Below are 16515 nucleotides of genomic sequence, written 5' to 3' on the forward strand. Positions count from 1 at the left end.
GCAGTAACAGGCAGCGTGTCAAGATGTAACTACTTAAGTTCTACTCACATCCGCCGTCACAGCTTCAGTTTCAACAGTACCACCATTGTTTGAATTTTGTGCAAAAAAAAAAAAAAAAAAAAAAAGAGAAAAAGAATCTTCATTACCGCTGAATTACTTGAATTGTATCTGTTAATGATGTCACTGGTAACTGTAATAATATTTTCTTATAACTGTTGCTCATTGGAAACATATACAGGTCTAATACAATTAAACCTGATGAACTTCAGATCAGCATAGTTCTTGGAGAGACACGTCTCTTTCCTTTGTGCAGGATTTAGTGTCAGGCACTGTGATGTTAACTATTGGTGCTGCTCGTTTTCGGATCGTTAGAAAAGCAGGCCATACCTGAGGTGGTTGCGGGGCACGTTGTGGATGTCCTTGTAGACCATGTGCAGACGGACGGTCTCGGCGTGGCAGTCGCTCTTGATGGTCCAGGCTTGCTTGTCGCGGTCGTAGCACTGCGCGACCACGGGCTGCGGCAGCACCGGCGTCGCGGGGGCGGCGGGCAGCAGAGCTGCTGGCGGTGGCGCTGTAGGGTGGGGTGGCGCCGAGGCGACCGCCACCTCGCTCACAGTGTTCGCCGCCAGCAGCTCCAGGTGCAGCCGCACTAGCCCCTGCGGAAAATTGGCGACCCTGACAGGACGCTCGTTCTGGCAAACTGTACAAGCGTGTGCAGAGAGTCTTATACAAAGCAATGAACTGTGAAACGCGTGCTGCACAGAAAGGCAAACATACAATGCTCAGCATGTTTATATGAGGGTATGCTGAAAAGTGATTTTTCTTATTCTGTTCTCAATATCAATTGAGGTACCATATGTCATTCCTTTTACTAGGTCGACCTTCCCACTTCACTGAAGTAAGTAGCAACCCTCTGCTGCTAGAGGGTTCCAAATTGTATGTTTAACATAGTGGTGTGTAACGCAACAATGTCAGTGTGTGAAAAACAGACTCTCATACAAATACAAGCATGAATAGGAAGAGTTCGTCCACATACAGAGCACCCTTCCCTTCAGTGTGACAATGCCAGACCACACACAAACACTGTGACATCTGCAACAATCCAATGCCATTGGTTTACTATCATCGATCATCCTCCATACAGCTCTGACTTGGAACCATCCGACTTCCAACTGTTTCAAAAAGTTAAAGAAAACCTTCGAGGGCTTCACTTTGATACTGATGAAGTGCAAGTGCAGGTAAGATTATGGCTCCATCAACAAAGTCAACTGTTCTACAGTGATCGTATCAAGAAACTGATCTCTCGCTGGAAAAAATGCCTCCATCATTAGGGTAACTGCACTGCAAAATGAATATGTAGACGTGAAGTATAAATATGTAAAGTGTTAATAAAGTTTGTTTTACTCAAAAAACTTTAAGGCTCACATAAAACATTTGGGGCAATACTTTTCAGCATGTCCTCATACTAAAAAAATTTAAAGATGGTATTATGTTAATAATTTTTATTAACAATTATTTAAAATCAGCAGTAGATAAGAGTGATAGTCTTAAATTTATAATTATTAGCTTAAAAATATCTTTAGTGTTGGAACTACCTTTTGGTGTACACATTTCGTCTGAAACCGTCACCTCCTTTATTTTCTGTTTCTTTCCTAGATGGTCGTCAAGTTGAACGATAGTTTGTAAGTTTTTCTGTTAGATAAACTCTCTGTAATTGTACCTGCATGATATTTTGGACCTGTATGATCTTTTCGCGAAATACACATACGAGGAAACAGTAGGACACAACCATTGATCTGCTGATACAAGAAACGTGATTCATCCAAACAACCAACAAGTTTTCGTTGAGTCATTGCTCAGATTTAACGCTTCCATGCTCACAGCAATCGTATTTGGCGAATCTTTCGGTGAAAATGTGAATACATAGGTGTCATCTGTTGTAGAGTTCTATGTTCAACAAACTCACAGACTAAAAGTCTGCGCGTATGCTCCCATGCGTGTTGGTACAGATACACGTGCAGTTTCTATTACAGAATGATCATTCAGCTTCATTTTATTGCTACAACAAATACCATGCGCTCCTCCTGATGAAACAACATTTTATTTATGACCTGAAACTTTTTTATGCGGAAAGATACATCGTTTGCTTGTGGCTTCAGTTTTGTACAATTACATCCAAAAGATTTTTCTTTATCGTTGTTCGGTGGTTGTACATACGTATGAAAACACTGCGAAAAACGCATGCATAAACAAAAATGCATGTGCTAGCCAGACGTGCCCCGCGCTGTTGTATTTGACTAAAATGGTACTTGCACACTGCCTTTAATACATTCGAAGTGTCAGTCGTGTTCAAACAAGTGTTCTGTATAATTGTGAGTGCGTTACGTCGAAGCTAATTGAATTCGAACGTGGGTGAATTGTGGGTGCTCGTATGATGGATACTTCCGTAATGAAGGTAGCGGAAGTGTTAGGTGTTTCAAGAGGTACTGTATCGAAAATCTGTATACGGCATGCAGAGAATGCGCAAAAATATTATTTGCTAAGTTGAAACACGGATGGAGGTGTGTGTTGAGTGATCGTGGCAGCCGGTCATTGAAGACGATTGTGAGGAAACAGTGAGAAGACGACAGTATGCTACAAGCATACTACGTAAGCAGGCAATTACATGACGAGCTAGAATTCCAAAACCACTTATCAGTGATGAGAAAGCCCGCAACAAGAAAACGTTGTGTCTAAGCCATAACACTTAGGCTATGGAAGGAAGTCATTTCGTAGAATGACTCCTGTCTCACAGTTTCTACATCTACATCTACATCTACATTTATACTCCGCAAGCCACCCAACGGTGTGTAGCGGAGGGCACTTTACATGCCACTGTCATTACATCCCTTTCCTGTTCCAGTCACGTATGGTTCGCGGTAAGAACGACTGCCGGAAAGCCTCCGTGCGCGCTCGAATCTCTCTAATTTTACATTCGTGATCTCCTCGGGAGGTATAAGTAGGGGGAAGCAAGATATTCGATACCTCATCCAGCTTCCAGACGAATCTACGTCCATAGAGTGAAACACGGCGGGGTTTGGTGAAGATTTATGTCGCCATGTCGTCGTAATACATGGGTACCGTGGTTACTCTTCAAGGTCGCATTATTGTGACGGATTATATGACCATTTAATCTGATCAGGTCCATCCCATGGTACAATGCTTTTGCCCCAGCGGTGACGCTGTGTCCCAAAACGACAAGGCCCATGTTCACATCGTCCAGAATTGGTTTTGTGAGCACCACTATAAACTGTCGCATCTCCTATGGCCATCACAGCCACCAATTCTCATTATTACTGAACCTTCGCGTCCCACATCGGAGAGAAGGGTGCGTGATCAACATCCACTTTCATCATCGTTGCCTGAAAGTAATGTGTTGTGGTTTTGGTGCTTCCATATTTTTGTCCACCCGCTGTATGTTCAATATCTACATCTACAGCCACATACATTTTTCGCAAGCCACCTTATGGTGTGTGTCGGAGGGTGCCCTCTACCAGTGCTACTCATTTGTTCCCTGTTCCAACCGCAAACAGAGTCAGGGAAAAACATCTACATTCCTCCGTACGAGCCCTAATTTCTCGTATTTTATCTCCGTGATCTTCACACGAACTCTGCTTTGGCGGAAGTAGAGTCGTTCTGCAGTCAGCTTTAAATGCCGGTTCTCTAAATTTTGTCAACAGTGCTCCTCGAAAAGAAAATTGCCTTCAGTCCGGTGATTTCCATTTTAGTTGCCCAAGCTTCTCCACAATACCTGCTGTCGTTCGAACACACCGGTAACAAAGCTAGCAGCCCGCCCCTGAATTGTTTCGATGTTACATGATGCTACTTCGCATCTACGAGGGCTCTTCGGAAAGTGAGAAACGATCGGTCGCGAAATGGAAACCACTGTGAAAATCCGATGGGAAGTGTTCAATCACCCACAACACAGCCCTAATTGGTTTGTCCTGAATATCATCTATGTTCACATGAAACGCTGGATACCAAGACAACACTTTGGCGCTATAGAGGAGTGTAGAGAATTGTCGGAAAGCACCGGCGGTTGTCTTATATGACGATGGCATTGGAAATTTGGTATAACGCTCCGACAAATGTCTAAGTCGGAGCGGCGACTATGCAGAGAAGTACCTGGGAGGTGTAGCTAAATGTGCAAAGAAAACAGTTTTGATTTTCACGGTGGTTTCCATTTCACGACCGATCGTTCCTTACTTTCCGAACAACCCTCGTATGTACGAACACGGTTAACACACTTTCCTGGAAGCACGTCATACCATAATACAATTCTACAGTGGTTAATGCTTCGAAGTTCCTTGAGTTTCACATAATCTGAAGTGTCCTTATTACACAGTAAGGTACTACGCACTTTTTCTGAGCAATGTAGTGTAGAATACATTTCTTATTATATCTGAATTAACAGCCGTCTTAAACCAACCCAGTAGAGAGATAAGAATGACTGTTTAATATAGTGAAACATTTTCTTTAATGGTAGCCGTCTATCGCACGCAGTGTGTCCCACTGCAAGGCAGCCCTTTCTCTGACTATTGAATACAGCGGCAGTGGCCGCTGCCTTGTGCGGATTCACTGTCAAGCGGTACTAAACTGCTGGTGGAAGCCTGCAACTCTTCACTAAGTAATTCAGCTATCGTAATTCAACGACGCGTGACGAACAAGCACGCTCCGCTAGTCTCGTCTTACAAAGCCACTTAATAACCATCTTCCTCCGCAGTAGAATTATGTAATTATCCCCTGCATTGCTGACTCTTCCTTTGTAACTACGAAAATCAGTTATAGTTTTAGGAATGAAGTAACTAAAAGCTTCTGGACAGCTAAAATTACTTGGCGAGCCTCTATTATATTCCAAGCCTCGTCTTTCGTGTGTAATAACCTTTTTTAATAGTTAAACCTGCGTTGCCTCCTTTTAATCTTACGCCTCGCTCTCTTTTTTCCATCTTGTTGTCCATATTTCTTCACAATTTCTTTCTTGTCTTCTAAGATAATGTTCGGTAATTAAATCGCCTTACTCTTAACTGAAATTTAGAAACTAATCCTCTTAAATGAAGTAAATGAGCATCCCTACCTAAGGGAAATTATTTAAATATAGTGCAGTTCTCCTAGTAATCAGTAAATGTAAAACCAGACGAGAATAACAGAACTATGAAAGAAAAATCGATGTAGTTTGCTTCTTTTTAAAATCTACAAGTGTCATCAGCGATCTGGTCCTCCTGAGTGGTGAAACAAAGAGAAAGCTTCGAACTAAAATGAGTCTAATTTGAGAAACTGCACCATTTATAAAGCATGCTCTAAATGAAAATTCTCGAGTGTTTCCCTGGCATTTATATGTTTCATGTCAATGAATAAATGTGATAGAAACCGAGATGAATTTCAGGACGCTCTTGCACTCGTTAGTAATAAGATTGGGGGTGGGGGGGCGGGGGTTGGTCATATATTCGTAAATACTTGGGGTGTCAAACCTATGATAATTGGCACTTCTCTCAAGAAATTTGCTGCAGAGTTCTCAACAGGCCACAAGTCTTTTCCAAAAAATGCAGAAATATCTGACCAGCAATCTTCGTACTCCGCTGCTTCGATGCTATGTGTTAAGTATCTTATTCTACGAAGTTCAATCTTAGATACTGCAGTGTTAGGTATGAAATTAGAGGCTTTTTAAATGTGCGTTATCGAAGGATATTAAGGATAACATGGACAGCTAAAGCCACTGTAGCGAATGAACAAATGTTTACAAATTCTCAGTCCCATCAAGAGAAGATAACTGGAATACTTAGTCCATATAATGCGAAATAGCAAACACCAACTGCTGCACCTAATACTTCCAGCTACGCCTGATGCCAGACGTGGTTCAGGACATAGAACATTATCCTACCTACAGCACTTAAGCAGGTGGTTTGAACTGAGCACAGAACGTAGCTGTGCGGAGCCGAAAGATATTCCTGTAGTTGCAGCAGGTTGTGTGGTACACAGTAATTTAGCTTAGTTTCTGGGAGGGCTTTTCTCTTTTTTATTTTTTTCTCTCGCAGTGCTGCAAGGAAGTGAATTGTGCCTGGGCGTTTACCTGGGTTTATTGGAGGCGACTAATTCACTCTATGTTTTTTGGGTAAATTTTAGTGCATATTGTTGAATGAGGTGACCTTCTCGTGTAGTTTTCTGCACGCAGAAGCGCCATGTTACGTGACTCAAGTTGAATCTCGTGACTGCTGGGTACAGTGCACGAGCAGTCAGTGTACCGGCCTGTCTCGGAGGCATAAAAAGAAGCCCCTGTAGCTGGAGCAGTTTTTCTTATCCCAGTGATTTAGTTTACGGTAAGTTTTTTTCATTTACTTTTCAAAGAAAATAATAATACCTTTATGTTTTACTGCGGAGGTTTATGTTTGCCAACTTCAAGTTTCTTGTGTAAATTTTAGTGTATTTTACTGTGTGTCACGACTTCTCGGGTATTACAGAACTGGTTCAATTGGCTCTGAGCACTATGGGACTTAACATCTGAGGCCATCAGTCCCATAGCACTTAGAACTACTTAAACCTAACTAACTTAAGGACATGACACACATTCATGCTCGAGGCAGGATTCGAACGTGCGACCGTAGCGGTCGCGCGGTTCCAGACCGAAGCGCCTAGAACCGCTCGGTCACAGCGGCCGGCCGGGTAGTACAGAGGAGAGGTAGCGTAGCACCAGAACTTCGGCTTCTTTTGTTAGTGTTTAATACTGCTGATATAGACAAAAACTACTTAGAGATGATTAGGAGACGATTGGTGTGTGCAGACGCAGGGGGATATTTGGCCACTGTCATTACACAGACGGACGCTGCATTGGCCACAGTCGACAGACTTCAGGCTGCTTCACTAGGCTGCGACAGCGTTGCGGCACCTCAGACGGATGCTTTGGTACCTGTGAAGCACATTCTGCTGCCTGGAATCCTTGATGCCGCTGCGCCTCCCGTTTCGCATTTCCCGGCTGATCGACAGTTATCAGACGGTGGCTGGCGACAGTGGGAAGGGAAAAGTGGGTTTAAGGTACTGCACATTGCTAAAATTACATCTGAGCCAACAATGGAATATGTAACCTGGCGGAACCGTGGCCGATCCCCTTGAGATATCAGGACAAGTGTAGAGGGTGGGAACACTTGTCATTTGTAGCTGCAATGTAAGGTGGCATTGCTTCCAGAACCTTTCGTGGTCCTTTGGTTTGGAGCAGAGTGGAAAGTCTAAGGCAGAGGCTCAGACGAATCTGTGATGGTATCGGCTGCAGATTTTTCGACCCCTGCTATCGTTGGAGAACTTCATAACCCTCGTCAATAGGTCAGGCGTGCGCTATTTCCAGGAACAGGCTAGGAGCGTAGAAGAGCATATATGGCGTGCGAATGTGTGTCTTCTAGAATAGAGAAAGTCCTCCACACAACCTAAAATACACTTACTGAGCTGAGGCCGGGTAACATTCGTCGTAATAAAACGTAAGAAGAAAACATTAATATAGTACTACTGAAGTGCAGAAGGGTCTATGGATAAGTCCCAGAACTAATTTCGCTTATAAATGGTCACAGTGGCAACATAGTAGGGTACGTGGGACAGAAAGCTAGCTGAAGCCAGATGTGAGTAGCAATGAAACCCTAAACTCCGAGTACAATGTATATCTCGAAGACAGGTTGAACGCTGGTGGTGGAAGACTGTTTGTAGCAACAGCAAATACGATACTAGGAGTATATAGTGAGACTAGTACTGATTCATAGCGTGAAATAATTTAGGTGTCAAAGGTAGATCAAACATGGTCACTGGATGCTTTTATAGATCCCCTGCCTCATTAGAAGTAATGGCGGAATACCTGAGGCGAAACTTGGAAAATATTTTGCGTAAATTTCCCGGTCATGTTATAGTTTTGGATGGAATTTAACTTGCACTGCAGACTGGGAAAATGAAGTGAGCAGGAAGGGTATTGGCGACGGAGAACCAAATGAAATTTTTGTAAATATTTCATCTGGAAAATACCCTTAGCAGTCAATCAGAGAACTAACTTGTGAAGATAGTATCGTAGACTCGCTGGTGGCAAACAGACCTGAACTTCTTGACTCGGCCCAGCATAGGGAATCAGTGATCATAAGAATTACTGATTACGCCTGTAAAGTTTAGCAAGCAGCAGCACTCCATCTTCAGGCCACAAGTGGCCCATCGGGACCACACGACCGCCGTGTCATCCTCAACTGAGGATGCGGATAGGAGGGGCGTGTGGTCAGCACACCGCTCTCCTGGTCGTTGTGATGGTTTTCTGTGACGATAGCCGCTACAATTCGGTCGAATAGCTGCTCAATTGCCATCACTAGGCTGAGTGCACCCCGAAAAATGGAAAGTTTAGCAAGAATGACAGAAACTGATTTCAGACTGCCTGAGAGTTCTATATGAAAATTTCACCTGTAGTACAGACAATGATGAACATCAATGGACGAGGTTCAAGAGCATCGTACAATACACTTTAGGGAGGTATATGCCGAGCAAACTTAAAAGGCCGCAGTCCATTTCTTCGGCTTGAAGTACACTGTACCCCACGCAGATGGAATGGATTGCAGGCACGCTGATAGAGATATATTTCTGATATTTGGTTGAATTATTCCTTGAGAACGTCCAAATCGAGTTAATAGGCTATTTTTATATGATTTATTCATTAGATATGCCAAAAAACGACTAAAAACACCCGACAAAACTACAACTTTGTTTCAACGACCGAAATTTTATTATTATGTAAAATTTCAAAAAACTTTGCTGTTACTTCATGCGTATACCCTTAGGCTGAAAATGTTTTTTGATTTGAGATAACATATGCAGACTGCAGGACTTCCGACATGGACGCACTTCATTTCGGAAAGAGCAAGTTTAGCTGCACCAATAGGGGAGCCTAATGATGACTGAATTTCTTTAACAAATCAGAAAATATTGCCCAGTAATCAATAAATAATGTGCCTAGAGACTTACGTTAATTTCTTGATTAGCTCCTTTAAAAAATCGTAAAAATCGCTTGTATTATAAGAGACTGAGGGGTATGAACTTTTAAATTATGTATGTATAGGGTGACAGTTATTAAACTATATGAAAAGAAACGTAAATTAGTTATAAACTACGGCATGCACACACTTTATTCAACATGTAAACGCCACTACAGATACTCGGATATAGGCAATGACATGTTCGATATGCTTGCCATCATTTGCGGTAATTTGGCGCAGACGAATAGCGAAATTCTGCACGACTCGTTGAAATGTCGGAACATCGATGCTGCCGATGATCTCCTGAATCGCTGTTTTCAACTCAGCAATGGTTTTAGGGTTATTGCTGTACGCCTCATCTTTAACATAGCTCCACAAAAAGATGTGTTCAGATCCGGAGAATATGGCGGCCAGTCGAAGCTTATGCCAGTAGCCTCTGGATACGTATATTGTGTTCGAACGTAATGAATTACCTTGAAGAAAACGGTCTATTGATGCACAGTCAACATGGGTTTAGAAAACATCGTTCTTGTGAAACAAAACTAGCTCTTTATTCATATGAAGTGCTGAGTGCTATTGACAAGGGATTTCAGATCGATTCCGTATTTCTGGATTTCCGGAAGGCTTTTGACACAGTACCACAGAAGCGGCTCGTAGTGAAATTGCGTACTTATGGAATATCGTCTCAGTTATGTGACTGTATCTGTGATTTCCTGTCAGAGAGGTCACAGTTCGTTGTAATTGACGGAAAGTCATCGAGTAAAACAGAAGTGATTTCTGGCGTTCCCTTTGCTGCTCCTTATCTATATAAACGATTTGGGAGACAATGTGAGCATCCGTCTTCGGTTGTTTGCAGATGACGCGATCGTTTATCGACTAATAAAGTCATCAGAAGATCAAAACAAACTGCAAACCGATTTAGAAGAAATAGCGGAATGGTGCGAAAAGTGGCAGTTGACCTTAAATAACGAAAAGTGTGAGGTCATCCACATGAGTGCTAAAAGGAACGCGTTAAACTTCCGTTACACGATAAGTCAGTGTAATCTAAAATACGTAAATTCAACTAAATACCTAGGTATTACAATTACGAACAATTTAAATTGAAAGGAACACATAGAAAATGTTGTCGGGAAAGCTAACCAAAGACTGCATTTCATTGGCAGGACACTTAGAAAATGTAACAGACCTACTAAGGAGACTGCCTACACTACGATTGTCCGTCCTCTTTTAGAATACTGTTGCGCGGTGTGGGATTCTTACCAGATGGGACTGACTGAATACATCGAAAAAGTTCAAAAAAAGGCAGCCCGTTTTGTATTATCGAGAAATATGGGAGAGTGTCAGAGAAATGATAGAGGATTTGGGCTGGAAATCATTAAAAGAAAGGCGTGCTTCGTTGCGACGGAATATTCTCACGAAATTCCCATCACCAGCTTTCTCCTCCGAATGCGAAAATATTTTGTTGACACCGACTTACATAGGAAGGAACGATCACAAAGATAAAATAAAGGAAATCAGAGCTCGTACGGAAAGATATAGGTGTTCAGTACTCCCGCTCGCTATACGAGATTGGAATAACAGAGAATCGTGTAGGGGTTCGATGAACCCTCTGCCAGGCACTTAAATGTGATTTGCAGAGTATCCATGTAGATGTAGATGTAGATGTAGATACTCCAGAGCCGGAAAACGATCCCGAAAGTGCTGCTCCAGGACATAAACACTGTCCTCTTCGATGGGCCGAGCTCCGTGTTGCATAAATCACAACTTGTCGAAATCAGGGTCAATCTGGATAATGGCGATGAAATCATCTTCCAAAACCTTCACGTACCGTTCAGTAGTCATCGTCCTATCAAAGAATATCGCATGGTTCAAATGGCTCTAAGCACTATGGGACTTAACATCTGAGGTCATTAGTCCCCTAGAACTTAGAACTACTTAAACCTAACTAACCTAAGGACACCACACACATCCATGCCCGAGGCAGGATTCGAACCTGCGATCGTAGCGGTCGCGCGGTTCCAGACTGAAGCGCCTAAAACCGGACGGCCACACCGGTCGGCGCACACTACATAATCACCTGTCGAGGGTGAAGTGACTTCTCGATCGCGAAATGCGCATTCTGAGTGTTATATTGCTAGAGGAGGCCGAAATGCACCCTATAAGCTTACGCAGGATGGCGTGAGGTCTGAAACAGGACACGTAACGAATGCTATAAAGAAAAGTACGTAGCTTCTGGAATACTTAACTTTAATCCATCATTTGTATACATCGTTCTTGATGAGACATGCTTCATACGATAACTATCAATTGCTATGGTGCCTTGCTAGGTCGCAGCCACTGACCTAGCTGAAGGCTATTCTAACTATCTTCTCTGCAAATAAACGAGGCTTCGTCAGTGTTGCATCGCTAGCTAAGTCGTCCGTACAACTGGGGCGAGTGCTAGTAAGTCTCTCGAGACCTGCCGTGTGGTGGCGCTCGGTCTGCGATCACTGACCGTGGCGACACGCGGGTCCGACATGTATTAATGGACCGCGGCCGATTTAAAGCTACCACCTAGCAAGTGTGGTGTCTGGCGGTGACACCACACTGAGTCCCCGCGGTGCGCGAATTTTGTATATTGAAGAACTCATCCAAATGTAAGTGGGCTTCGTCTCTAGACTAAAGCAAGCGCATGTGCATACTAATATTCCATCATGCCCTGCGGTCAACCGTGTAATTTGAAAATGGTAACGCAAACCGTTCAGGTGTTATGACGATTTTATTTCATATACTTCAATAACTGCCATCCTTGGTGTATGTGTGTGTGCTTTTATCATTAAGGTTCAGACGCGTTTCCAGTTTCATTGCCTGGTGCTATAAGGTTCATACTTAACGAGTAGCTTAGAAGTTCACGGCATTTCTATTCACTACTCATGGCAGTAGTTCAGCTTTTACAACAGCAGAGGACTTGCAGATGCCGGATCTATTATTTGTAAAAGGTTAGAAAGCTATTCTGGCAGTTGCGCACGTTGTTGAATGGTGATACGTACAGTTTGATAGAGTTGGTATTGGAGCAGAGCTGCGTAGCGACAAGGGCAGGAGTGGCAGCGGCTGCAGCCGGGGCGCTCACCTTGTAGACGAGGTCGGAGAAGCGCGCGCGCGGGTGCCAGCCGTAGCCCTTGCCGTCCGAGTCGGAGACGTCGTCAAGGAGGCCGGAGTCCAGGCGCCGCTCGGCGTCGCCCAGGCTGACGCTGTAGCGCACGCGGCACCGGTGGTCGAAGCCCGTCAGCCGGTTCAGGTACACCGACACGCGGTTCTCCGAGCCGCTGCCTCCGCCACCTGCCGCAACACCACACAGCAAGCGCGTTCACGCTGCAATCGATCTGGGAGGGGTGGGCGGTGCGGAAGACGTCTGTACGTGGCTGTCGCTCTAAAGCAAGCAAAACTGTTGGCATCCCATTTAGAAAGTGGATGAAATCACTGAGTTCCAATATAGTGGACGCAGAGATATTCAGGTCATTAATAGCACTCTGGAGAAATGTGTGGCAAGAGATTCACTGTGGTTTAACAACAAAATGTGTAAATACTGTAACACAATCGGTTTCGGTTCAAAAAAGAAAGCATATATGTGGTGTGCCGGAAGGTGTCGTCGTTGAGCGACGTAGGAGGATACAAGATGACATGGACAAGATTTGTGACTGGTGTAAAGAATGGCAGCTATCTCTAAATATAGATAAATGTAAATTAATGCAGATGAATAGGAAAGGAAAAAGAATCCTGTAATGTTTGAATACTCTATTAGTAGTGTAGCGCTTGACACAGTCACGTCGATTAAATATTTCGGCTTAACACTGCAGAGTGATATGAAGTGGGACAAGCATATAATGGCGCTAGTGAAGAAGGCGGATAGTCGTCTTCGGTTCATTGGTGGAATTTTGGGAAGATGTGGTTCATCTGTAAAGAAGACCGCTTATAAAACACTAATACGACCTATTCTTGCGTACTGCTAGTGCGTTTGGGATCCCTATCAGGTCGGATAGAGGGAGGACATAGAAGCAATTCAGAGGCGGGCTGCTAGATTTGTTACCTGTAGGTTTGATCATCACGCGTGTGTTACGGAAATGCTTCAGGAACTCGGGTGGGAGTCTCTAAAGGAAAGGAGGCGTTCTATTCGTGAATCGCTACTGAGGATATTTACAGAACCAGCATTTGAGGCTGACTGCAGTACAATTTTACTGCCGCCAACTTACATTTCGCGGAAAGACCTCAAAGATAAGATAAGAGATATTACGGTTCGTACAGAGGCATATAGGCAGTCATTTTCCCTCGTTCTCTTTGGGAGTGGAACAGGGAGAGAAGATGCTAGTTGTGGTACGAAGTACCCTCTGCCAAGCACCGTATGGTGGATTGCGGAGTATATATGTAGATGTAGATGCAGATGTAGAAGAAATGATTAATAGACATTCGTGCGACTGTAAAAAGATCTATGCCGGAAGGTGCGACAACTACCACCACCATACCTTAACAAAAAATGTTTCCGAGAAGCTGAGAAAATTCTGGTCTTACGTAAAATCGTTAAGCGGGTTGAGTGCTTCTATCCAGTCACACGGTGATAAGTCTGGTGTGGCAATAGAAGACAGAAAGAGGAAAACTGAAGTTTTAAATATCGCGTTTAAGAAAGCGTTCCCGCAGGAGTATCGTACAAATACTTTGTTGCCCAAAACTGTCAACACATGTATGTCCGATCGTGTTCTGCGCGGAAGATGGTATTTCGGCCAACGGAAAACTACGTTAACGATGACGTCAGGAAAAATATCAAACGGAGTAGTGTTTGTCGGGCAGCCCCCCATCCACAATCGCTGTGTTCACAGTCACAGACGGTGCAGTATGGCACAGAGCAGATATCTACCATACTCTCTGAGGTGGAAAGCCATAGGAAGAATGTAAGCAGGACAGTTGCAAACAGATGTGGCTCGATGACATAACGTGCACCGTTCTGTTGCTTCTCGGATGTGGCAACGGTTTCTATAGACCGAAACTGTATCACGGAGGCCACGCAGGGCTAATGACGTGTGATATCAAAACAAAGGACCATTATCTGGCTGTAAAGACACGACGGTACCGTCTTCGTACTGCGTAGCAAGTGGAATCGGACCTCGCAGCATCCACTGGACGTTTGTAGATGTAGTGAAGGCATCGACAGAGCAGCCTTTATTGTAGGAGACCTGCTGTATGTGTGCCTGTGACACGTCTTCACAGAGCTAACGTAGAGTCGTCAACATGACACCTGGACTATCCAGGAGTTCGCCAATGTTCTTTTCATAGATGAGTCCCGATTTGGTCTGGAAGGGTGATTCTCGACGAATTCACATCTGAAGGGGATGTGGAACACGATTTCGAGACCCTAACATTGTGAAAAGAGACCGATATGGAGGAGGATCGCTAATGATATGGGCAGGTATTATTCTGGCCATTCTAACACCTATTCATGAAACTGTAGGGATAAATCTGAAAGGTTTACTGCTCACAGGCACCGTGACAGGCTCTTGGGATCTCATGCGCGATTGCTGCGACGTGCTGTGGGCTCAGAATTCATATTGATGGACGATAATGCTCGATCTCATAGGCCAAGAGTGGATGATATTTGCTTGGAAATGGAAGATACTGCTCGCATGCCGTAGCCTGCTCGCTTTCCCGATTTCAATCCCATTGAGGATGACTGGGTTGCACTAGGGAGAGGGGTTGTAGCTCGTCAAAATTCACTAACCACTCGCCTAGACTTGTAAGGAGCTCTGCAGGAAGAATAGTCGTTATTGCCTTAACATGACAATGATGTCGTCATTCACAGCGTGCGCCATCGCTGTCAGGACTGTATTGCTGCTAGAGGTGATCAGACCTCATAGTGAGTACATTAGCCAGTTGTCGGAATGTGTGTGCACATCTGTTGTGTTGGGAAAAACGAAGAACATTTTCGTCTGCTGTTCCGCATGTAGCAGTTCTTTATATTCTGTATTGTTTAATTGTTTTTACTATTTTGCTATCATGTCTTTTTAGGTTTCGTGGCAAAATAAACGCAACCTTGCTAAATTTCCATTTGTTTCTTTAATTTTGGACACCAGTGTGTATTGTTGTTTGAATATCGCTCGGACTCCCATAAGGAGGACAAACACTCACGTTAGAAAAAAAGAAAATAAAATAAAAAAGAAGAGAGAAGACCTTGAATGACTAGAGATAGGACAGTCATGTTCACAGGACTTGTATATTAGTATGTTCTCCAGAAATGATAAGCATCTGAACCATGTTGGCCCGCGGGTTCAAGGTCAACATCGATATCACTGCGCACTCCACTTACCGGTAAAATGAGCCTGCGGCTCTCGTTGCTATAAGCGAAGTCTGGATCAGAGGACTTGAACCACGACCCCGTGTGAGCCATTGTACTACAAACGTCCAGGTGCCTCGCAATCATATGCGCGAACCGTACCTTCAGATCACTGAGTTTGAAAGAGTTTGCATTATCGGCGTGAGAAAACGTGATGTATCCACCCGGAAAATTGCTGCTCGTCTGCATAACAGTTCACGAAAGGCCGCAAAACACGGCGAGATGGGTCAGGTCGGGCCATTAAGACCATCCTTATAGAAGATCGACACGTCATCCGAATGGCTTTGCAGGACAGATCTGCATCCTCGTCGGCAATGGCGCAACAGTGGAACAGTGTAACACATCGTATACTATCAGGGGTGACAGTCCGTCGCCGTTTACTACGACATGGGTTACGTGCGCGTCGTCCACTTCTCCGCCTTGCTTTGACGAATGTGCAGAAGCAATGGTGTATGGAACAACGTCAAACAGAGTTTTCGGACGAATCCACTTTCTGTTTGTTTGAAAATGACGGCTGCATTTTGATTCGCTTCAGACAAGGGGAGCGGCATCACAGTGACTGCATTCGCACAAGACATACAGCGCCAACTCAAGGCCTTTTAGTGTGGGGTGCAATTGGGTGCACAAAAAATCATCCAGTACACGGTGACTAGTGTGACTTATGTGTATGACATCCTGTGTTCCGTAGCCATACCCCAGACGCCATTTTTCAGCAAGACAATGCACGACCACATGTTGCTGCACGAACTCGTGCCTCCTTGGTATCTTCTTGTCCTCACAGGATGTCAACATTTTGGCACGGCCCTTCAGCTCTCCAGGCTTGTGTGGAATTTTGTGAAATGACGGGGGCAGTGCTGTGACCCAATGTCAACCAACTTTGGAAACGACAATGCAGCATGGATGGACATATCTCTGGAAACCATTCGCTCCATATACGCGTAGATACCCTATCGCACGGACCCTGTGCCTAATAGGCAAAAGAACACATGCCGAACCGAGGTGACTGATGCTAATCATTTCTGCAGAACCTACTAATGTAGATGTCCTGTGAATATGAGCGTCCTATCTCTAGTCGTTCAAAGAGTTCTGTTTTTTCTCAAGATGAGTGTAGTAACAGGTGTTCCTGGCGTATAA

At 44.1% G+C, this 16515-nt stretch overlaps 1 protein-coding gene across 1 annotated transcript in view; it reads right to left on the bottom strand.

The window, feature by feature from the left end:
* Window positions 1–368: 368 nt before the first annotated feature.
* Window positions 369–16515, bottom strand: part of LOC124799062 — a 219095-nt gene continuing 202948 nt past the window's right edge. Inside the window, exons 3-4 of the mRNA XM_047262600.1 lie at window positions 12133–12332; window positions 369–656 (exon numbers count right to left, since the gene is read on the bottom strand). Of these exons, the coding sequence (XP_047118556.1) occupies window positions 369–656; window positions 12133–12332 (488 nt within the window). The remainder of the gene's footprint in view (window positions 657–12132; window positions 12333–16515) is intronic.

The sequence above is a fragment of the Schistocerca piceifrons genome, chromosome 5 (assembly GCF_021461385.2).
Source record: "Schistocerca piceifrons isolate TAMUIC-IGC-003096 chromosome 5, iqSchPice1.1, whole genome shotgun sequence".
Taxonomy (NCBI): Eukaryota; Metazoa; Arthropoda; class Insecta; order Orthoptera; family Acrididae; genus Schistocerca; species Schistocerca piceifrons.